General features: G+C 37.4%; 4 protein-coding genes across 4 annotated transcripts; 1 reads left to right on the plus strand and 3 right to left on the minus strand.

Moving 5' to 3' along the window:
• Positions 1–2: 2 nt before the first annotated feature.
• LOC140796770 (DDT domain-containing protein DDR4) lies at positions 3–8,000 on the minus strand. The gene is made up of 12 exons (XM_073149880.1): positions 7,466–8,000; positions 7,272–7,382; positions 5,867–5,953; positions 5,759–5,796; positions 5,597–5,678; positions 3,479–3,585; positions 3,218–3,374; positions 2,395–2,487; positions 2,172–2,295; positions 1,489–1,531; positions 1,204–1,392; positions 3–1,118 (listed from the first exon to the last, which is right to left on the minus strand). The coding sequence occupies exons 1-12, from the start codon at positions 7,913–7,915 to the stop codon at positions 389–391; spliced, it is 2,211 nt and encodes a 736-aa protein (XP_073005981.1). The 5' UTR covers positions 7,916–8,000; the 3' UTR covers positions 3–388.
• Positions 8,001–9,391: 1,391 nt separating this feature from the next.
• LOC140796200 (transcription factor BHLH089-like) lies at positions 9,392–13,479 on the minus strand. Its single transcript, XM_073149120.1, has 6 exons — positions 12,978–13,479; positions 11,315–11,518; positions 10,966–11,031; positions 10,718–10,786; positions 10,564–10,635; positions 9,392–9,817 (listed from the first exon to the last, which is right to left on the minus strand). The coding sequence occupies exons 1-6, from the start codon at positions 13,188–13,190 to the stop codon at positions 9,686–9,688; spliced, it is 756 nt and encodes a 251-aa protein (XP_073005221.1). The 5' UTR covers positions 13,191–13,479; the 3' UTR covers positions 9,392–9,685.
• A 2,272-nt stretch (positions 13,480–15,751) lies between these two features.
• LOC140796201 (vesicle-associated membrane protein 721-like) lies at positions 15,752–18,900 on the plus strand. Its single transcript, XM_073149121.1, has 5 exons — positions 15,752–16,240; positions 17,862–18,003; positions 18,101–18,221; positions 18,326–18,388; positions 18,547–18,900. Exons 1-5 carry the CDS (start codon positions 16,051–16,053, stop codon positions 18,688–18,690), a joined length of 660 nt encoding a protein of 219 aa, XP_073005222.1. The 5' UTR covers positions 15,752–16,050; the 3' UTR covers positions 18,691–18,900.
• A 261-nt stretch (positions 18,901–19,161) lies between these two features.
• LOC140796202 (protein SULFUR DEFICIENCY-INDUCED 1-like) lies at positions 19,162–21,803 on the minus strand. The gene is made up of 4 exons (XM_073149123.1): positions 21,301–21,803; positions 20,316–20,528; positions 20,076–20,231; positions 19,162–19,787 (listed from the first exon to the last, which is right to left on the minus strand). The coding sequence occupies exons 1-4, from the start codon at positions 21,418–21,420 to the stop codon at positions 19,386–19,388; spliced, it is 891 nt and encodes a 296-aa protein (XP_073005224.1). The 5' UTR covers positions 21,421–21,803; the 3' UTR covers positions 19,162–19,385.
• Positions 21,804–21,942: the final 139 nt, after the last annotated feature.

Below are 21,942 nucleotides of genomic sequence, written 5' to 3' on the forward strand. Positions count from 1 at the left end.
TATATCAATCAAAATCCCACAGATCTGGTTATAAATCAGAACTAAGTATATTGTACATCAGATATGCAGAATATGATGTAATCAATACAGAACTTCCCAACCCTGCCACCAAGTAGTTAATAAAGCTTGGGATGAGCAAGTAGGAAGAAGCTGCTCTCCCATTGACCACTCGTCTTCACTCACATGGGACATGAACAGCTCATATTTTGGAATCTGCCAGCCCAATCTCATAAGATTGCAATGGCATGAAGAACACCAATCATGAGCCTTCATGAGTAAAATTATCATCCTACCATCTCGCGGGAGGCCTTCAGCTTGACGCAGAGGACTTTGTAGGTAAATAGAAGTAGAACTGCCACTAAGTGCCCAATGTTCTTGTGATAATTTGTTAACTGTTGTCCATGTCCTCACCTTTCATCATTGTATTAGGCCCATCATCAAAGCCACTACCAGGGGCAAGCTCATTCAAGTCTAAGAACCTTCTTTGCTGTTGACCGTCGCTCTCCTTCCCAGGGGCACTTGACTTCTCTACTGATTGCTGTTCTTTATCTATAGCCTCGGTTTGGTCATGATTTATCTGGTTATGTACCATTTCTTCACCACTTTCCTCATCCTGATCTTGACTTGCAGTTGAAAGTTCCAGATCATTAGTTGCATCTGAATGGGCATCAGATGCATCAGACTTCTCTGTCTTTCCTGAATCTGCATCAGTGTCCGACAAGTCATACTGCCGATAATTAATACGAGGTTGTGTGGCCCTCTTGCTGCGCCGGAGACCTTTTTGAAGATCATCCACATTTCTCAATTTTGTGGCTCTCCTGCTTCGGGTTGGAATCTTCTTGCTCCTGCGGTGCTCCTCTGTATCTTCACTTGTACTTAGAGAATATTCCTCTTCTTCTTCTTCTTCGTCGTCGTCTGCATTTTCTTCCTCCCACCGATACTCCTCGTCCTCCTCTGAACCACTTGATACCTTTTGTTGCTTCCGGCTTCTCAGATATTCCTCATCGTAAACTGCTTCTCCTACTATATCATCATCACTTTCAAATCCTGCGTCAGCATCTGAAACAGCTTCAACAAAGTCCTCTGAATACCTTTGAGGCCTTTTCCTCCGCCGGTTGCTAGATGTTTTAATGCAACAGAGAATAAGAAGATAAAGTTTGTACAAGAAAATATATTATAAGCATATCCTGAGTGTTAGGATACCTGCGGTCAAGAGGCTCAGCTTGTCGTTCTCCATCAGTTTCTTCATAGTCATTTGACTTAGGAGATTCTGCATCATAGAAGTCATGAGCTACTGGTGATGGAGCATTCCAGTTCCCATTAGTTGATTCCTCAGGTTTTGGAGTAACCGCTCTTCTAACAACAACATTCTCAGGTGAATTCTGCCTTTTCCTGGAAACAATGTTTAGTGCAAGTTAGTTACATTATTTGGTGATAAACTTAACTAAGAGTTATGAACAATGTAGTATTTGGAGATGATATACATACTTGGTAATTTTTATAGCCTCATTAATTGACCGATCATAGTCATCTGTGAAATCAAATTTATTTTTCAGGTTAGACGAATTCAAAACGAACTAATATTTCTACAAGTTTGCAATTTAAAATCTGTCGTAGCCAAATGCAAGAAACAAAATCTGGTTTTCTTTAATCTCATCCTTCATAAGATTTAAAAATGGCATAGGCCATAAACTCAAACATTTACACACCATTTATTTATCCAAAATTCCAGATATAATACTAAAAATCATTATCTACGAAGAACAGAATAAAGGCAAGTATACAAGGATAAAGCCAGTGATTCAATCCTGAAGAACTATCATCCGGTGGAAAATGGAGAGTAAAACAACTAGCTTCTTAAACTTCAACCATGTATAACAGAACTTATATTACATGCCCCAGAAAGTACTATGCAGCCTATTGAAATCTAGGACCAACTCACCAAAGTAACTAGGACATTGCAACAACCAGCACAACAAAAAATCTGAGTGATTATCAAAGAATAAATTTACACTAAAGAAATAAAGGTATAGGCAATTCAGTAGGAAGAAGTGGCAGCAAATGAGAAGAATCCGAGCCCTTCATCTCCGACCATTTTGAATCAGTTAATCAAGGATAAGGCTTATTTATCGACAAAGTGATAATGCCATTTTCCAATTTAAAGTGCTTACCAAAAGTATAGGTGACAGGTTTTCTATCACGTAGAGAGCGACCAGATGAAAGTCCATCTGCTGTCAAATAGCTGTCAAGAAGGAGGGCTTCCCTTTGTTGTTTCTTCAACAGCCTCTCTTTCCTCTGTATGAGTAAGAAAATCATCACAATCTATCCAATTTGCCCATAGTAGTGACAACCGAAAAAATTAGAACAGTCACTTAAGTGGAAAGAGTCAGATACCTTATGAATTTTCTCAATCTCTGGAAGAAAATCAATCTTCAACTTCTTCCCAAGTGAGGCTTCTGTCCTGTTCTTACTCAAAAAAAGTTTCTCCTGGAGATATAAGGAAAGGAAAGTAAAACTTAACTTTGTCAGACTTGGTTTGTGAACCAAGTTATAGCAACAATAAATGTGAAGAAGCAGCAGCAGGTAAATCACATGAGAATAATGAGTATAAATTTATTCAAACTCACTAGTCGAATAGATTGAGATGTCAAATGATGTAATTTCATGTAAATACTACCTACCTTGGGCAAAGATGAATAGAGAGAATAAACTAACCTCACTGTTAACTTAAAGACACAGGTTATACCCTTGTGAGAGTACAAATATGAGTAACGCGGATAACATTATAATTTCATGCTCAAATGGTATACCATCCATGATTTAGCTAATTCCTGCTTCAGCATAACACTCATTGTTCAAAAAGTGTTTAAGATGCATTCAAAACTGAAGTCTCACTTCAAAGACGAAATCATGAGATTCTAGAACTCTCAATTAACTGTTGTTACATCAAAAGGGAAGCCCTCCTTGACACATGACATGCAAAATAGGATAGTTTCTTCAATCACGTAACCCGCAAAGGTGATACAAACTCTATTACATATATAATGCAAGCTTCTTTACATAGTAAAGAATAGGCACCTATTTTGTAGATAATAACTTGCTTTCCTTTATTATGACATACGTCATATAGAGATAGTATTAGCAATCGGCAACAATAATTTTTTAAAAAAAAAAGATATTGCCAAACAAAAACAAAAGCAATCATATGGAAACTCACCGAAACTTCTTGAAACTCATCAAAGTTGGTTGCAACAGTTTCCCACTGGTAAGATACAAGTGGAACAACCAAAGATCCTTTTGCTTTCAACTTCTTTCCCTCAACCCGTCTAATTTCACGATACAGACGATGACCAATAACAGGATCATCCTCATACCTATACAACACAGCTTAAATGAGCATGTTTCTTGAAATAAGCAGAACTTTCAGACATTATTAGATTAGGCAACTACAAGAAAAAAAATACTAGACCGTCTCTACCAGTATGAGACTCCATAAGAATCACCCCCAATCCGTTCTTTACGAAATTCTGAAAGTTGGATTCCCCGCTTTAAAGAATTGTCAATATAATTCCTAATGTCATCTTGCTGCAAAAAAATATACTTGGCTGTCAACTATACATAAGACATAAATCACCAACTATAAGCATCATTGTAAAAGAAATGGTTAAGCAATCAGTTATGATCTATAGACATTAACAACCGTACCACCAGAATCTGTCTCACTAGGAGAAAACCTAATATAACCACTGATGCATTTTTCCATCACTTCTCTAAATTTGTCTTCTTTATAGATATCTTAATTAACAATCAAACAGCTCTATTTCCCCTGACCTCACAAGATCAGTTTGGGAGCCAGTGATACCCATCATTAGTAATGCAACCCCATCAATGATCACAACCCCATCAAACAATGATCACACAAGAAAAGAGCTTCACTTCAGGTGCATCCTCTATTCATCAAAAGCAACTATATATATATTTTGTCTACAATTCCTACACACCGCACATCTCTTTCCTTCACTCTGACTTTGTTTATTTATTTATTTTCCAATGCTGGCATTACAAGTATTATGATTTATAATTTCCAGTCTATCAGTCTTAAAAGTGCACTTTGCTTGATCCACTGTTTTTTGACTTGTTCATTGCAATGGAGTCACATGGAGTCACACAAGAGAGGTGTAAATGCAACTATTGATGGAGTCACAAGTCAACCATGAGTTGAAACAGATAAAGATCAGGTTGACCCTCTTTATTTAGCACAAATGTCACAACCACAAACAGTTAGTACTTCTCATTGAAGAATTGAACCAAAAGTAGATAGCCAGACCTCTTTATTTAGCACAAATGTCACAACCACAAATAGTTAGTACTTCCCATCAAAGAATTGAACCAAAAGTAGATAGCCAGAGAAATTTTTCCACGAGATATCATGTGAGATATTTTATTACCTGAAAGATTAATGACATAGAATCTAACTTTTAAAAATCCCATATTATCTTTATTAATTTCAACCTTGTGTTGAAACAGGTAAAGATCAGGTTGACTCTCTTTATTTAGTATAAATGTTACATCCACAATCAGTTAGCACTTCCATCAAAGAATTGAACCAAAAGTAGATAGCCAGAGAAAATTTTCTATGAGATATCAACATGCGAGATATTTCATTACCTAAAAGATAAATTACATAGAATCTAACTTTAAAAGATCCCATTTTATCTTTATTCCTGTTAAACGACAAGCACACAATCTCGCAGACTTGAGAATTAAGTCATTGATGTCAAATCCATGACACTTGCAGGTTCCAAAAGATGCTAAAGAGGTGAAACGTGGGATCTTTCTAAAACAGCATGTAGTTATAAATAGATAATCATCAGCAAAGTTGAGAGGCCAAAATACTGAATAATAATTTATTGTTCAGCCGGGGTATTATGCCACCCCATAAAGTCTGCACTCAAAGCTCGGTAGATTTTCCTAGTTTGCATGGAAAGCTTTAAGTGGATTTATAATATTGAACCAAAATCAAGAATGTAGGAGATCTCTTACCTTATAATAAAGTGCTTCCAGTATTAAGAATTTTAATGTTGATACAGAATCAATTACATTGAAGGCTCAGATTTGATTAGATAGGCATTTCTGTTTGCACATGCTAGTAATCATCTAGACAATTATCGACAGCTATGATACTCGATTAAAGAAACTTGGCCATATTAACATCTTTACATGATTGTTACTGCCCATTTTGTGTCTACTTGATTCATAGATACAGAGCAAAGAAAATTGCTTTTAGATATCTTCAGGGGGTTAGATGTAAAAAATGTGACCACACATGTAGTTCATCAAAAAATTTCCAGTGTCAAAATCAAGTAAATTTATGCAAACCAATATGAACATTCAAGAAAATAAAACAAAAGATTGAGCATTGTCAATAATAAAGATAAAAGGTTGAGCTATTTAATTGGATAACTCTCATCTCTTCAAGTCAAAGAGCAAGAACTCAACGCAACCTGTGAAGCAGTACATATACGAACAGACACTATAATCTTTAAAAGTCAAGTTTAAGAGTGCTGATGGAATAAAAAGCAGATTCAGAACACACCTCAACACGGATATCGCATATTGCTTTCAAAATCAGCAATCTAGTTGCAGGATCAAGACTTTTGTATGTTTCAACCTCCGCACTAGGCAAGTCAAGACACTTGAATCGTGAGGTTAATCTAAATTGAATGTATTAGAGATCAAGAATGTGTAAAGAACTCACCCGTGTGATGCAACAATTGGTATGTCACCTTCTGCAACCTGCAGTTCTAATGTTAGTTAGCTTTACATTGGTATGAAAAATACTGCTGACGAAATAATTAATACATACCCAATGCCACCAATCTTTTAGCTTTCTACACAACACTGTAACCCAGGTTGCATGCCCTAGAGCCATACGAGTTACGGGAGGGATTGCCTATGATATGATAAAAGAAGCACGAGGTTATAAGGTTATATGATGATTCAGAAACATTTAATGAGAGCTCTTTCTGAGAACAGGTATATAATCTAGAAATAGTATTTAAGTAACACGGTGAATAGGTATTCTGCTATCATGTAGCAGAATGCTATGTCAATAATGCAGTTACATGAAAGAATGTAAACTAAGCTACCCATGCAAAACAAAACTCATTCAGGCATAAAAATACATACTAAGCTCATCATGCATGCCAAATTCACAGAAAGACTGCATATAACATAGCCTTTCTCTCCAAAAATATGCAACCTATAGTCAAGTACTGCCAAGTAAATGGAGAAAATTACGAAAGAGTTACTAGAAGCAGCAAATTGGAAGAAATCTAGAAACTGGCTTGCCAACAAAAGATTTCAAAGCAAAGGAATGGCGAATGGGAAAACAACTTTCTTGTATGCATAATATTAGATATCAAATGGTTGAATAAAGGCAATATATCAACAAAAAAAGAACACATCCATAATAATCGCCTCCTAAGGCTGAGTCAACTTCTCATGGAAAATGAGCTAGCAGCCTTATTTCAAGATTGCAGTCAATGTACCTTGAGAATAAAAGGTAAGTAGTAATATTACAGAACTCCAAAAATACCCATCCATTGCAACAGCTTCTTTATATGTCTTTGTCTAACATACATACATACATATATATATATATATATATATATATGTATGTATGTATAATCAGATGGTGAAATAGTAAACATCAGATGGTAGGACTCCAATCGTTACTTTCAAAAATATCAATATAGGAGGACAACAAATTATAATGATCATCAATGAAGATGGAAAGCGTCATCTCACACACTATACAACTGAAGTTTCAATGGCAGACTGAAGGATTGATAGTAAGGTTGGTATGTAACAAGACAACAATAGTAAAATTATTTCCTGTCATTCAGATTCATTAAGCTAACATTGCGCAGAACAAGGAAAAAGTGTACGAGAAAATTAGTACATACAAGTATACAAGACAACCAAAAACTTGAGAAGGATAATATAAGGTAGATGCAGTCTAGAGCGCAATGAGAAGCAGGGGTAACATGTTCTTAGGTTTATGTCAAGCAAATTTTAAAACACCTTTTTTTTGGTAAAGCTGTAAATATCAACTAAAAGATATAAGAGAAAAACAGTTCTCGAGAAAACCATATTCTCTTAACAAATAACTTTTACCAAAAGAAGTACACTTCTTGGTAAAACAAAGAAACATACTAGAAAATCAAGAGAAAGATTCAATCTTTCAATCAAAACTAGAAATAACTAACCCTTAACAGTGGCATGTGCACGTCGTACAGCGTGGAGTTGGGCGAAATCAAAGCCATCTCGAGCTCCTCGGCCGAGAACTCCACCGCAATGTTAAGAAGCGGCCTAAAAATCTAGGAAAAGTGCCAAAGAACAACAGAATAAGACCTAACTAATACAAAATCCAACCCATCACGAAGCAGAAGCGATCACTCACATGGAGGAAGTCGAGCACCGACGCTAGCTCCCACATGGACCGGAGCTTCCACTGCGGCAGCTCTGCAGGCACCGGCTCCTGGACCAACGGAGTCACCACACGCGCGCATTGTTGCCGCTCCTCCTTCTCCCTCCGCAACGACGTGCGGCGCTCCGGAGGCGGCGGCGCCGGCTTCCGCGTCTGCGGAGGGCGGGAAGTGCACGCGCGCGGGAAGCGGGTCTTCCTAGGTGCGGGCTCCGGCGAGGGACGTCTCTCCGGCGAGGATCCGTCGCTGGAAGGCTGCGCCGGCGGCGAATCGGACGGCATCGAGGGTTTCGGAGGGGGAGGAAGGGAGAGGAGAGGGTTAGAGGTGAGATCGGGCGGGGAATAGGGTTTGGAAGGGGGGAGGGGAGAGGAATCGAGAGGGGAGAGTCGAAGAAGGAGACGGCGAGGTGAGGAAAGAGAGCCCATAAGAGGGTGGGGGAGAGGAAAGGGGGAAGAGGGGGGTCGCGGGTGGAGAGAAGGGGCAAATTAGGTATTTTCCCTGGGGGCGGGGGTAATCTTCGGCTGCTGAGATCGAATATAAGTAATAACGCACGAAATATATAATGCATGTACCTGGTTTTTTATGTTAAAAATTGGATTTGTATTCAAGGTTAGTTTGATTGTTAAAAATTGCGGATTAATTAAATATTTATTAGGAGTGGCAAACTAGCAATGGATTAGGATTTTTATCGGATTTTGTGAGAGAGTGGACCCGATAAGAAGCTAATCGGGTATCGTATCGGAGTTATTGACTTGTGTGAATAGGGCCTAAAACGGGTCAAATACTCGAATTTTTGATGATTTGAGGGTTTATTAAACGGATGTTGTTGCAGCATATTATTCCCTGTGGAAATCCGGTGGGCAGAGCTGCTTGTTATTTTTCTATTTCGCTTTTTCTCCGATCTCTTCTACTGGTTTGTTGTTGTTGTTTGTCGGTGGTGATCTCTCTCTCTCTCTCTCTCTTTTTTTTCTTTTATGATTGTGTATTAGATTTGTAATTTGGTTGCATTAATAAAATTCTTCGGGTGTTTTTGTTAAAAGAAAACTCAAATTGACTGCAATTTAGAAGCTAAGTTTAGTTTGTATGTCAATCACACACATTCAACAGCCATGGTCGCATGTAAAATATGATACAAAAGCTCTAAGCAAGTGGGATTATGGTCATCAGAAACATACAACTAACGAGGTGGCACATCTCTTACAAACATCACATACCCAGACTTGAGCATTACCGTAGCAAGTATAACTAAGTCGTATAAAAAAATTATTAGATAACTAATTAATTTAAAAGCTTAAGCTATTGGATATATATGAACAATGTATGTATGTCAAATTTCTAACACGGGGCATTGTATGAGAACCCTAGACAATGATTAATAACACAATTGATCAAAAAGCTTAAGTCATTAAGATCATAGATAGTCGTGTTGGCCGGCATGGGAAATGCCGGTCGACGTACTGGCATGTGGCACAAGAGGTGCCACATGACATCCCTCCTAATAGTTTCGCCGTTCGCTATTGAGCTATTAGTCACTGATCGCCTTTGCCGTCGTCCGAGCTTGTGTCAGGTGCCCTAGCCTGAGGGAAGAGGAAGAAAGATCAAGAGGGAGAGAGAGAGGGTTATCGGTTAAAAACTTAAATTGTGAAATTGAATCTAAATTCGCAATTTAAGGTTTTAATCAATACACTCTCTCTCTCTTTCGCTAGGGCACCCGACGCGAGCTCGGGCGACGAAGAACGTGAGTGGCAAATGGCGAGCGACGACAATGAGTATCCCTTACATTTTTTTCTCCTTCTCTAATAGCCCGTGCCGTATTTATGGCACGACCATCGTTAATTAAGATAACATATCAATAATATATATTATATTTTTAACAGAAATAAGTGCAGAAAATTTAAAACTTGATTCAGAATCCAAAATCACAGATTTTTTAGCATATTCCATCCTTGTTACAACCGTGTAGAAATTTTATTGAAGACATCAGAGAAAGAAAAATGTTCTTCTATGTATATAAGAAGGTGGATACTAAGATATTTGCCTAAATGCACGACTCTATCAACAGAGAGATCCAAACTGAAAACAGTATAACAAAGCCGCACTTGGAGCACAATCACTTGGAAGATCTAGAAACTAATAAGCTACAACGGTACACTGGATTCATCCTGGTAGAATTTATTTGTTACGTTCTGTTGCAATTATGTTACTCTTTCAAAGGCACCACCAAGCTGCATATGAAGCCATTCTGTTGCTGGACCCTGTGCGTATTCTCTTGGTGCCTGTGTGTTGAATGCCAGACCGGAAGCCGTATCGTATGTCTGAGCACCAAACTGCAAGACAGAAGACACATGTAAGTTGTTACGGACTTTTGAAAACAATGATGGGTACAATAACCATGCTATGTTCATGATAGGACCCAACTGTTGCAATAGCAGGAGCTTCATCAATGAATCTGATAAGATACAGTAAAGATATGTACATTTATATATATACAAATATAAATATGCATTTAGCTCAGTGCATGCGATGCAGATTAGCATCAGGGAGAAAGGGCAATGATGTAGTATTTGAACTCTGACCTGGAGACAACACCATGCATCAATGATATTGGCGATTATTATCATGGGAAGCAAACAAAAAAGAGGGGACCAGCGTAGGTGACACATAGTTAGCCAGTAATATTGACAGCTGAATATTGACCATTAAAATGGTAGAATCCTTATTCCATGGTCCCCAATTGAAATAGGGTAAACTCATGAGACTATGTTCCAGTAATTTGAGTAAAAGACTGCACCATATTAAACTAGAAAGTTAAGCAAGCAAATGAACCACACAAAGCCAGGTTATATCAGAAAATGTCATACATCAGTCATGACTAACCAGAGTTGAAGAAACATAAATAAGCAAAACACAAGTAATGGCATACACTTGCAGCAATGAGGCGTAACACTAACATGGAATGCCAACAGCATCTTCTCATATAAAAGTACCAAAGCTGATCTATTATTTAAAGTGGCATTTATGTACATACAACAGGTAAGACTAATTTCTTATTTATCTGCAAAACTCAACTTACATCTTTAGGTGCAAGCCCTTCGATACCAGAATTCATGCGGGAATTAACTGCTTCAAGCTTCATCGATAAGAACTGTGAAATCCAGTAATTATAAATCTTTGCTGGAAGTTAAAGACAGATGCCACAGAATGTCAGATACCGAGGAAAAAGATACCTCAACTTGACGTTGTAAAGCCTGGATATAATTAATTATCTCATCAAGGACTGATGCTTTGCCAATAACCTGCTTGAAGAAATAACCCAGTTTGACATAGCATTCTTTTTAACAAATAGTAAAATTTCTAACTAGCGTGGATTTAAAGACTCCCAAATGAATTGGAAGCTTATTTCCAAGGTGGTAATACATGAGATCCAAAAGAATATAAACAAAATTATTGTAAAGATGAGATTCTGAAAATGCACCTTATTACATCCAGGGACCAGATCTTGAAGAATCCTCATCCGCTCACTTATTTTTTCTCTTCTTGCCTGTTAATAAAGAGATTTCAGCCAGTAAGGTGACTCCAGTTATGATTTCGCAATACCTATGCATGTGAGCCTTTCTATTCTGCTCATGTTATGACAAAAAAAAAATTTCCAAGTGGGCAGTCATGAATACATGTTAGTATTGTTGCATGTGTTACCATATGCATTTTAGAAAGGGCACGGAAACTATTTTAGAAAGGGCACGGAAACTATTTTAGAATCTGTTTGAAATAAAATTTAATAAAAACACATTACTTATAAGCTTGTAGTACAAGGAAAAACTTACTCTTTCTGCAAGACTATGGCTGTCAGTTGCTTGACCCCTTCTTGCTCTTACATGGATGTAATCTTGCTTGAGTGGCTCTGGTGGTAGAGGATTTTGATCAACTGGATTACCACCAATTTCTGAATTGGCTTCACCCTCAGCTTTTAAGTTGTCATTGTCATCACTAGATTTCATGACCTTTATACGTTTCACTTCAATATCGTTCTACAAAACATAGATTCATTTGAATCAAAAAGAAGAAAAAAAAGGAGAGAAATCGAAAGATGCATATCATAAATCACTCATTATCTGAATAATACATCCAGCATTTGAAACCAAAAGGATTTCATTGGCATATTCTGAATTTGTAAAGCTTAAGAAAAATTGAATTCCATATTGTAAATCAAAAGGAGCCATCTCAAATTGACATTTACTTGAATAATGTTTGAAGTTCTAGAAATTACAAGATTTCTTTGAAAGTTGAGGAATTTTAGAAAGAACATGCAGAGTTCCATGTAGGAGGTTAGTCCCACATGGGAAAGAGAGTTTAAAGTGAGAATTTGATATAAACTTGGACCCAAAGTTAGTTGCTTCAGTTTTAGGGTTGGATATAGGTTATTATGTATGTGTCGAGGTATTTCTCATTAGATGGGAGTTCCCATATATCCCATAGAAGTTATATCAGATTCAATGACTAGTAAATGGTATGCGCACAAGAACTAGCATAGTACCGTGATACTAGCCTTGTCCTATCAGTACGGCCATATTGATCTCTTTGAACTAAGACGAAATGGCCAGATCGAGCCACAACTTTAAGGATCCATAATGTATTAGAAAGTTCATGTTTAACCACTTATATGATTTAAGTATCAAGTCAAGTTGATAAGAGATCTAGAATGGCCATAATAACATGCTTTCTAGTTGGGAGATATAGAATCCACTGTAGATCCCAACCTATTCTTTCTTAGTCTCTTATTGCCAAGTCTAATAGTTCAAAATATACACCACCAGACCTAACGTCCACATTGTAAGAGAATGAATGCATATACTTGTTGATCTCACTAAGATACGTTGAATAACTGCCATATATTAAACAGTGTGGCCGTATGATCTGCTTATCATCCCTTTGTCCTTGGTGGGCTTGTAATCGCACACATTTGGTGAACAAAGAATGGCAACAATTTTTAAAGCTTCGCAACATGTGTGAAGAAACATATATCGCCATCAAATGTTGAGGTAGGAAAAGGAAATCAGAATGGGGAGCTTCCAATTTATTAATGTACTAATATTATGAAAGCCAGTGATTACCATACTCGAAGTTCCATCTAATGCAGATGAAGTTATCTTGACATTATTATAGAAAAGTTGTGCATTTTAGCAGGCTAAGGATCACACTGTTTCATTCGATTATAAGGAACTTTCCAATGGATCCATACTGTCCTATATATGATCACATCAAATTTCTGGTAGAAATATAAAAGGTTACTCTTATCCCTCTAAAATCCAATCTTACCCCATGTAGCACTACATTACCCTAACAATCTCTCCCAAACCAATTCTTTCAGTAAAATTCAAACCGAAAAGAAGCAGATCAAGAGGACCCATTTCGCCGTTAACCAATCCCCAGACCCGATACCACTCAAAACGACCAAAAGAGACCAAAAGAAAGAGAAAGAACAATTACCAAAACATTGGCGCTGCTTGTGGAAACAAGCCTCGAAGACTCGTCCTCCGATGCCGAATCCCTCCGGCTCCTCTTTCCGCGACTCCCCGCGCTCTGCTCCGTAAGGCTCGACTCGTCCACCGACAAATCCCGGTTGCCACCTACTCGTCTACCGACCGCGCCGGGCTGCTGCTGCTGCTGCCAAATCTCCGACACCAGAGATGGCGGATCCATTCCGAGAAATCCAGATAAACCCAGATCGATTCCAGTTCAGATAGGATTAAATTCGACTCTACGCGAGCATTTGGAGGAGGAAATCTGAGTAGATCTGTGGTTGAGCCGAGGTCGAGATGATTGAGAGAGTGCGAAGAGAGAGCTCGAAGAGAGTGAGAAGAGAGGTTTTGGGTCTTTGGGATTCTTCATTTATTTATTGACAGGAAAATTTTATTTTGCCCCCTATTTTTTATTATTTTCCGTCGGCCCTTCGTTACTTCAACCTACATTCTCGTTTTATGTTAGGTTTAAATTAGAAATAATAAAAAATCAAAGGGTTAAATGAGAAAATTTTCCCAATTATAATAGGAGGGAGGGTGTGGATCGGATGGTGGGTTTCGTTCGCTGTTGGTCTCCTTTCGGAAGCATTTAAAGTCAGGGGGACAAAATAATGATGAGGCGCAATTGGCGCTATAAGCGAGCCAGGCAAGTGGCAGCAGATCGTCTGAAGCCATGGTTGCAGGAATCTATCTACTGCACATACAAAATAAATTAAAGTTTCTTTTTTACACGTATGCCCCTCTAAAATCCCATATTCATGAGTATATATATATTTATATACGCACGACATTCTTAAGCATCACGTATGATATACTAGGTTAAGCCTTGTTCTTTTCCTTAAATTTTTTTTCAAAGAATACCCATAAAAGTTAACTGAGAGTTAATTTTAATCCACTTGCAGTAGAAAGATAAAAACATCTAAATTATATTTCACATGCATTACTCTTAGTTAAGAACATCTTTGTCTTTCCATCTATTAAATATTTGATTTTAATGTATAATTATCAAAAAAAAAACTGGAAGAATATTCATGCAAAAAGAGGAGGTTTTAAAGACTATGTATACAAATACAAAATTTAGAAAAGGTATACAAATAAATAAGAAGCTTTTAAGGTGTGTACATGCCAAAAATTAATAAATAAATTAATTTTTAATCTTGACTAAAATAATAAATTTAGACTACAAACGTTCTATTTAACTTGTCTATAGTCAGCTAGAGTTGGTATGTACATTCTCCATAACTAAGGAGGTCATGGGTTTAACTCCAATGTTAAATAATTATTGTGGAAAAAAATTATTTGGTAGTTTGGTGCTTTGGTAGCTTGGTTTAACAGCTTGACTCGATTAATGACTTGACAGTGTAGTTAGTTTTGAGGAGCAACTTGGTAACACGATAACTTGGAGCAGATTTCAGTCATATTTAATTCGGAACAATTGTTTAACAAGGCACATGACCTGAAGTCTAGATTAGGTAGTTTAGTATATTAGCTAAAGGTCAGTTGGTCAAAGTGTCTCTGTATCCAAAGAGAGTTAATATTTTGTCGAGCCCACGTCCAGTCTTCGAATTCATGAATGATAAAAAAAACTTGTTTATAGTCGTATAAGAACAAAAGATCAAATTCCCATTCTTTTAGACTTTTTTTTTTACTATAGCTAATGACATTTCGTCAATTAACTACTAATCAATGCCTTACGATACATTAAAATTGTTAAAATTTTAGTTGAATTGCAAATATTAAATTTTCATCAAAATATAGTTTGACTTTTACGGCTAACTTCTAACGTTTAGAGACTTCAAAGTCAGCAAAAATATAACTCCAAAACACATACTATTTATTAGGAAATCACTAAGGTCGTTCCAATGCTTGACCCGATTCTTCTACACTTTAGTTATCTACGAGATAGAAATTATGTTGCAATTTTTACAAGTAAGTCCAGAGAAAATATATCATGAAAAAACTTTATTTATCACAAATTTACTAATTATAAAATTTACACATATTAGTACAAAAGGAAAAAAAAAATGTCTCCACTAATTTTACAATAGTTGAGATGCTCGATTCTTTATGAGAGATTGAAAGTTTGACCCTCTTACTAGTAGTTTGTGATTTAATAAAACACCATAAATTTTTATTATCTATACAAAAATATAAATTTAGGAAGACAATGAATTTTAAGGGGTTAAATTGTATTTAACTTAAAAGCATATAAGTTTAGTTTAGTTTTACATGTATATCCCTAAAATCTTCTTATTTGCTTCTACGCCCTGCAAATTTAATATTTGCACGAATTCCCTTCAAAATTAATAATTTTTTTATACAACTGTTATGAAATAATAAAAATACCTTTATTTGAGAGCAACGTATGCACGAAAAGAATAAACTTATTTTTGTCCTTGTACTGTTAAAACGGAGAAATTTTTTATTATTTGTTAACTTTCATAAGTACTTAGGAAGAATAAGAGTTTTAAAGGGTATTTATAAAAAACTAAATAGTTTGAGGGGTATTTATATAAATACGAAACACGAGTTTATGTATAAATAAAAGATTTCTAGAAGGATGTATGTGAGAAAAAACCATATAATTTGTACTAATATAAATCGAGGAGCCCAGCCCCTAAGTAATGGAAGATTCGAAATGATGAAAGTTTTGAAAGGCTATGATATAGAGCGTGGCTAGTTTGTAATAATAGGAATAGATAAGGACGTTTTATCTAGAAAACCAGCCACAACTCACAAGTCACTGCTTCCGTTTCAAACAAGTAACTTCCCTTTTTATTCTACCCCTTCTCAGTTCTCACCCATATTTCCATCTAACCCCCTCCCAAATCACGAAATTAAATTAGATATATAGATATATATATTTCCGCAACATCGACCTTGTCGACCATTTCACTCTCCTTTTTCTTTTCACGCGTAAAGGGGAAAAAAAAAAGGGATTCCACCACCACCTCCTCCTCCTCCTCCATCTCCTCTCTACGCCCTATCGTTTTCTCTTTATTAGGGTTAGGGTTAGGGTTAGTGTTTCGTTTGGGGAATCCATGGGGCAGCAATCGTTGATCTACAGCTTCGTGGCCCGGGGGACGGTGATCTTAGCGGAGTACACCGAGTTCACCGGTAACTTCACCGGTGTCGCCTCGCAGTGCCTCATGAAGCTTCCGGCGAGCAACAATAGGTTCACCTACAACTGCGATGGCCACACCTTCAACTACCTCGTTGAGGATGGATACAGTAATCTCTCCTTCCATCTCTCTCTCTCTCTCTCCGTCTCTGTCTGTCTCTCTCTTCTCGCCTTTACTCCGATTATGCGTTTAATCGGTGGGGGTTTTTGGGGTTGGATGGTGTTTGGATTAGTTCGCGAGCGATTCCTAGGTTTATTTTGTTCTTTCTTTTATTGATTAGGTTTTTCTGAAATATCCAAAATTTAATGCGATAGGAATCGAAGGGTTGGTTTTTTATTCAAAGATTTCATACAGTAATGTGGTTTATGGGGATTTCTTTTGATTTATTGTTGGATTAGAAAAGTTAGTTTGATTATGTTATCTTCTCTGTTTACTATTTTGAATGGATGGTATTGGTATATAATTGTAAGCTTGCAACTTCTACAACGCTGCAATTCACGATTAACCTGCCCAGTGCTATTACAGTCGGAGGTTTGTAGACTTCACTTTGTGTAGTTGTTATGAGTTGAAAGGAATGTAATCTACATCCAACTAGCAGAATGATTACTTAAATGCCACCTCAGGTCTATTCCTTTCATATTATTGATATTCCTAAGGTGCAGACATTGCTGCATGTAGGGAGAACAAACATTTGCCTTTTCCCCTAAAAAGGGGTCCATCTAATGCTGTGTCTATCAACACCTGCCCACTTACCTACATAGGCATCCTCTAAATGAAGGAACATCTTCTTGTTGGAAAAATTGAGAGTGATACTTTTACTTTTGGCAATAGATTATTTAGACTATGTAACTTCTGTCTCACTTTTAATAGGAAAAGTATCAATCATATAGTTAACTCATATCATTCTTTTTAGTTTCCACTTATAATATTGTAATGAAAAAACAGTCTTCCGGATGTAGTATTTAACTATTTTGAGGAATAAAAATGATTGTACTTGGACTTGGAGAGTAAAAAATGTATATCCTTGTTTTTTTGCAATTGCGAGTAGAAAATTTATAAGTGATCTGGTGGAATTTTAGTCGAGAGCTTGCTGCATTTTATTGTGTTCAGCATATTGTTTTAGGGCATTTTCTAGATTTATGGTACAGTACCCTGGAATATCTGCTCTTGTCATGCATATTTAAGGATCTGCATGGAGTGTTAAATCATGATTATTTTTCCATTCCTTTGTAATCTTCTATTAATATTACTAATCTGTGTCCTTTCTTTGTGATATCTTTTTTCGAGTTTTTTTGTTTCAGCATAGATTATAGTAAACATGCTGATGATTTAGACCTAAATTTCTGACAAAGGTTTTTATTCTATGATTTCATCAAACATTATATTCAATCCACTCCTATTAGATGCATGATAACTGCCTCGTATATGAGTAATATCTGTAGTGGTTCGATAGGTGCGTTGAAATACGGTAAGTATGTTGTATGTTGGCCATTCTTTATTTGGCTCCATACTCTAACCCTCTTGTTATCCTTTTGTCAAACATGGCTCTGTAATACTCACTTCCAGCAAGCTGTGCTTAGCCCAGCAAGCATTGTAGCTTTTTATCTTGTTGCTGCAAAATTTTTCAAGACAATTTTATCTGTGTCTTTTGAGTTTTTTTTTATTAGATTCGTTTAGTCAATACAACTGACCTATTCTTGAGGAGCTAATTTCAGGTTTTGATTTTGCAGCATATTGCGTAGTTGCAGTTGAGTCAGTTGGTAGACAAGTTCCTATTGCATTCCTGGAGAGGGTTAAGGAGGACTTCACCAAAAAATATGCAGGAGGAAAAGCAGCAACAGCTCCAGCCAGCAGTCTTAGCCGAGAGTTCGGGTAACTTTTGTTCCTAGGAATGGCTAGGAATGGCATAAATAAATATAATATAGTGCATTTAGTATCTTGATGATGGAACTATTTGCTGACGTGCCAGATCAAAACTCAAAGAGCAGATGCAGTATTGTGTGGACCACCCTGAGGAGATAAGCAAGCTGGCCAAAGTCAAAGCCCAAGTTTCAGAAGTCAAAGGAGTTATGATGGAAAATATCGAGAAGGTATTGCATTTGCATGTCCGATAGTGGATTTACATTATGCTGTTATGAACTGAGTTACTTGTCTAAAATGTTACTGTTTTTGTAAAAAATCCTCTCGATTTCAGGTTCTTGATCGTGGAGAGAAAATTGAGCTGCTTGTTGACAAGACAGAGAACCTTCGATCCCAGGTAAGCCTTCTGTAGTGCAAATTTTACCTCACATAAATGCTGGGATTTATCTTGCTATCATCCACTTGTATTGGGATGGAGAAGCATAGACTGCCTCCTCCCTTTTAGTGCTTTGTTACCTTATTTGGGCTCATATTTTCCGATCCTTAACAATGCAGGCACAAGATTTCAGGCAGCAAGGGACACAGGTGCGACGAAAGATGTGGTTACAGAACATGAAGATAAAGCTAATTGTCCTGGGCATCATAATTGCTCTAATCCTCATCATAATATTGTCCGTCTGCCATGGCTTCAAATGCTAATATAGTTGGACTTGGGACCGCTAGTCCGTTGCTTTAAATTGGAACTACAGAGAAATTGGCTTCTTTGTATTTCCTTTCTCCTGTTGTTTGTTCGTAACTGGGTCTATGAGTTGGGATTGAATTATACTTTGGATATTACTTTGTGTAAAGCTTGAACACAATTGTCTTTGCTGCGTTAGTGGAAAGGTGTCTGTGTGCTCAATTACCGCATTTTTTGGTTGTTTCATGGTGATCAGAAGGATTGGTCGTTTATGCCATATGCATGCTCATGTTCCAAGCGTCCCACTGCATTTTTTGAATTGTACTCTATTAATGATGTATAAGCTCTCCAAGTTAATCTTTGATCTTAATTTGTTTCGATGGTTTTATTGCTCATTTCTGGTGGAAAAGGGAATACTTAATTCTTGAACCTATTCTTCTCCAATTACTCATCAACAAAAATCCGAGAACCCAGAAAGCACTGCACTGCAATTTTACTGAGGATTAAACTCATTGCATCCTTCAAACAACGATACAAGGGCTCCTTATCCCAGAAATAAATCCCTTATTACCTTTACTGACTTTTATTGTCAGCCATTCAGGAAGGGGAATTTCACAATGCACACTTGCTACCTTCCACATCACTCCCCTACAATGGAATGTACACATCTATTAATCTACCAAAAAAAGAAAAGGAGGAGCATCTTGAACAAAGATCAACAAGCCATCTGATCTCTGAAGGCCGAAATCTCCTCAAATATAGGTAGTCTCTTGGACTTGAATGGGGTCCATTCATTCATCACACTATCCAATCTCTCCATGATCTCTTCTCCTATGCTCAGACCCATCTCCAATGGCGAAACAGCCTGCTGCAACTCAATCTCACGCAGCAGCTCCTCTGCTCGGGCAACCATCTTATTGTCGTCAGATCCTGAAAACCTACAAAGTGCAATGTCTTGAAGGACTTGGCGAGCATCGTCCATCCGACCCTGCTTGATGAGGCACAAGCCAAGATTGCAGGCCTTGTTCGCATCTGGTTCCATAGATTGAGCTTTGCTATATACCACCTCAGCTGCATCATAATTTTCATGCTGCATGTAAGCCCAACCTAAATTTCCCTGTCAGATAAATTTTGAAATGAATCAGTATTTGAAAGACTTCTACCAGCCTGAAAAAGAGTTCTACAATTTAGTCATCTCTGCCTTTCTTTCTACAAGAGTTCAATTAATCTAAATCAGCATATCAAGATCTACTTCATATCTCTCTTGGTATGCTTACCGGTTTCATTTCAATCATTAAAACTTAAAAGGGAAGCTTCTGCTGTGTTTGAGTGTGATATTGCTATGAGGTAAAACTTGCAATAGTAGCAAAAGCAACAAGAACAGCATTTGGCAGTAGTAACTTACAAGAATGCGGGCCGTCTCTTGCTTGATCGAAACCTGGAACTTCTTGCCATGAGAACGCGCCGTCTTGGTGGACTTCCCATTGAAGGCCTCCCCAAGGTATATCATTCTGAGCTTCTCCTTCAGAAGCTCTATTTGCTCCTCAATCTTCCCACATTTCTGATCAAAATAGTTCAATTGAGAGAAAAGCTCGTATACTACATCTACTAATTTACCAAAGTAAGATTATACTCGCAATCATACCTTGTAAAGGTCAATTAATAGGTTATCGAGAGACTCCTGCGCTTGCTTGGAGCATCGGTGTCTGAAGGATCTGATGGCTTCAATCGCTTCCTCTGCGCGGTCTTGCTGCTTCATTACCACAGCCATGTCCTTAAGGGCACTGTCCACCCTATCACCGGCATTAATTGCCTTCCAGAACCACACAATGGCTGCTTCAGGGTCCTTCTCAATGAGCTGCCAAAGAATCAAATAGAGTTTTATGACTCATACCCAATTAAACAAGTAGTTTCTGATAGCAAACCAAGGAAACCTATCAGCTAAAACTATACAGTATAGATATAGAGATGCAATGATTTCACAATTAAGATTATCAATTCTTTGTAATGCTTGATAGGATTCAAGTGCAGCAATTTTGCTCCTTTCACATCAAAACAATCACACAATTGAGAAAGGAGCTAAAAGTTTGAAGTCGAATCTAAGGAAAAAAATAAGTATGCAGATTTAGACATGTATGCTTCATCCAAGATTTAATCCATGTCATTTTGGAGAAAAAGGAGATCATATTAACCATTCCCTACAATCTAATCTCTGACAAAAATTGGTGATATAATCTAATCAAGCCTATTTGCCTCCCAAATGTGAGAAGCAGTAGTGATATTCCATAGAAATTGGTGAACTAACTCAACTTCTCATAAGAACAAAAGCCCAAATCTCAAATTGATGGTCTCCACAATATACTACTACTGATCAAATTAGAAACTCTCTCTCTCTCTCTCTCTCCAAAAGAGATCAAGCTGTTACACTAATGCTCACAAACTAACATCTCACTTAAAATATAGATTAAAACCCAACAATATCCGATACCATCAAAAAAATTGACACCAAAGAGACAACACGTCATGGAGAAAAGATACAAACAATAAAACATCAATTGCCTACCTAAACTTAGATTCCAACAACAACAACAGAAAAAAAGACGATATATTTAGCCAATCAAGAATTATACCTGCAAGTTCTTAGCTCGAACATAAGGGCTATCCCCTGCCGGTACTTTATGGATTACATGAAACAAATCCTTCTTCTCTATCCCTTTCCTCTTCCAACTAATATTTCCATTCCCCTCCATCTCTCTCTCTATAACTCTTTTTCTCTCTCCTCTATCTCTGAGGCGAAAAGAGAAAGAAAGCCGATTAACACGCGCGTAGACTTCCACAATCCCCAGTAGTGGAGAGATGAGGGAGAAGAGAGAGAAGACACACCTATAATAAGAAAAAGGAGGAGGGATGAACTTGGACGGCAAATCGGCCAGGTTCGTAACCGGAGCTGGTTTTGAGCCTTGTGGCAGTATCCAACGGGGTGCGAGAGGACACGTGTCGGACGATGAGGGGCGACGTGTAACTCCGAGCGAACCTTGGTGCGGCGGTTCGGGGGAATAGTGATGGGAGAAGAGGGCACTTTCGTCTTTTCCGTAGTTGTCTCTTGGGACCTTTCTACGCTCGGAAATTCCTCGGGTATGGCGTTTATTGAGATTTAAGCCCTCTTATTTCATTATTCTAAACTCTATCCCTAGTTCTTTTTATTTTATCATTAAGAGCCCAAATGTTAGATATGAGCTAGACAAAGAGCCGATTCTTCCTAGATACAAGAA

This window comes from Typha latifolia, chromosome 10 (assembly GCF_019914945.1).
Source record: "Typha latifolia isolate L0001 chromosome 10, TyphaL0001v2, whole genome shotgun sequence".
In the NCBI taxonomy this organism is placed as follows: Eukaryota; Viridiplantae; Streptophyta; class Magnoliopsida; order Poales; family Typhaceae; genus Typha; species Typha latifolia.

Excerpts from the sequence above, each read along its gene's own strand:
- LOC140796770 (XM_073149880.1), bottom strand. The coding sequence starts at position 7,915 with ATGGGCTCTCTTTCCTCACCTCGCCGTCTCCTTCTTCGACTCTCCCCT. Across the intron at positions 7,383-7,465 it reads CGGTGCTCGACTTCCTCCAT|ATTTTTAGGCCGCTTCTTAA; the intron begins GTGAGTGATCGC and ends CACTTTTCCTAG. Across the intron at positions 2,488-3,217 it reads ATGAGTTTCAAGAAGTTTCG|GAGAAACTTTTTTTGAGTAA; the intron begins GTGAGTTTCCAT and ends TTATATCTCCAG.
- LOC140796200 (XM_073149120.1), bottom strand. The coding sequence starts at position 13,190 with ATGGATCCGCCATCTCTGGTGTCGGAGATTTGGCAGCAGCAGCAGCAG. Across the intron at positions 11,032-11,314 it reads GCCATAGTCTTGCAGAAAGA|GCAAGAAGAGAAAAAATAAG; the intron begins GTAAGTTTTTCC and ends CTTTATTAACAG. Across the intron at positions 10,787-10,965 it reads TGGTCCCTGGATGTAATAAG|GTTATTGGCAAAGCATCAGT; the intron begins GTGCATTTTCAG and ends TTCTTCAAGCAG.
- LOC140796201 (XM_073149121.1), top strand. The coding sequence starts at position 16,051 with ATGGGGCAGCAATCGTTGATCTACAGCTTCGTGGCCCGGGGGACGGTG. Across the intron at positions 18,004-18,100 it reads AGTCTTAGCCGAGAGTTCGG|ATCAAAACTCAAAGAGCAGA; the intron begins GTAACTTTTGTT and ends CTGACGTGCCAG. Across the intron at positions 18,389-18,546 it reads CAGAGAACCTTCGATCCCAG|GCACAAGATTTCAGGCAGCA; the intron begins GTAAGCCTTCTG and ends TTAACAATGCAG.
- LOC140796202 (XM_073149123.1), bottom strand. The coding sequence starts at position 21,420 with ATGGAGGGGAATGGAAATATTAGTTGGAAGAGGAAAGGGATAGAGAAG. Across the intron at positions 20,529-21,300 it reads TTCGAGCTAAGAACTTGCAG|CTCATTGAGAAGGACCCTGA; the intron begins GTATAATTCTTG and ends ATTCTTTGGCAG. Across the intron at positions 19,788-20,075 it reads AAGAGACGGCCCGCATTCTT|GGAAATTTAGGTTGGGCTTA; the intron begins GTAAGTTACTAC and ends TTTATCTGACAG.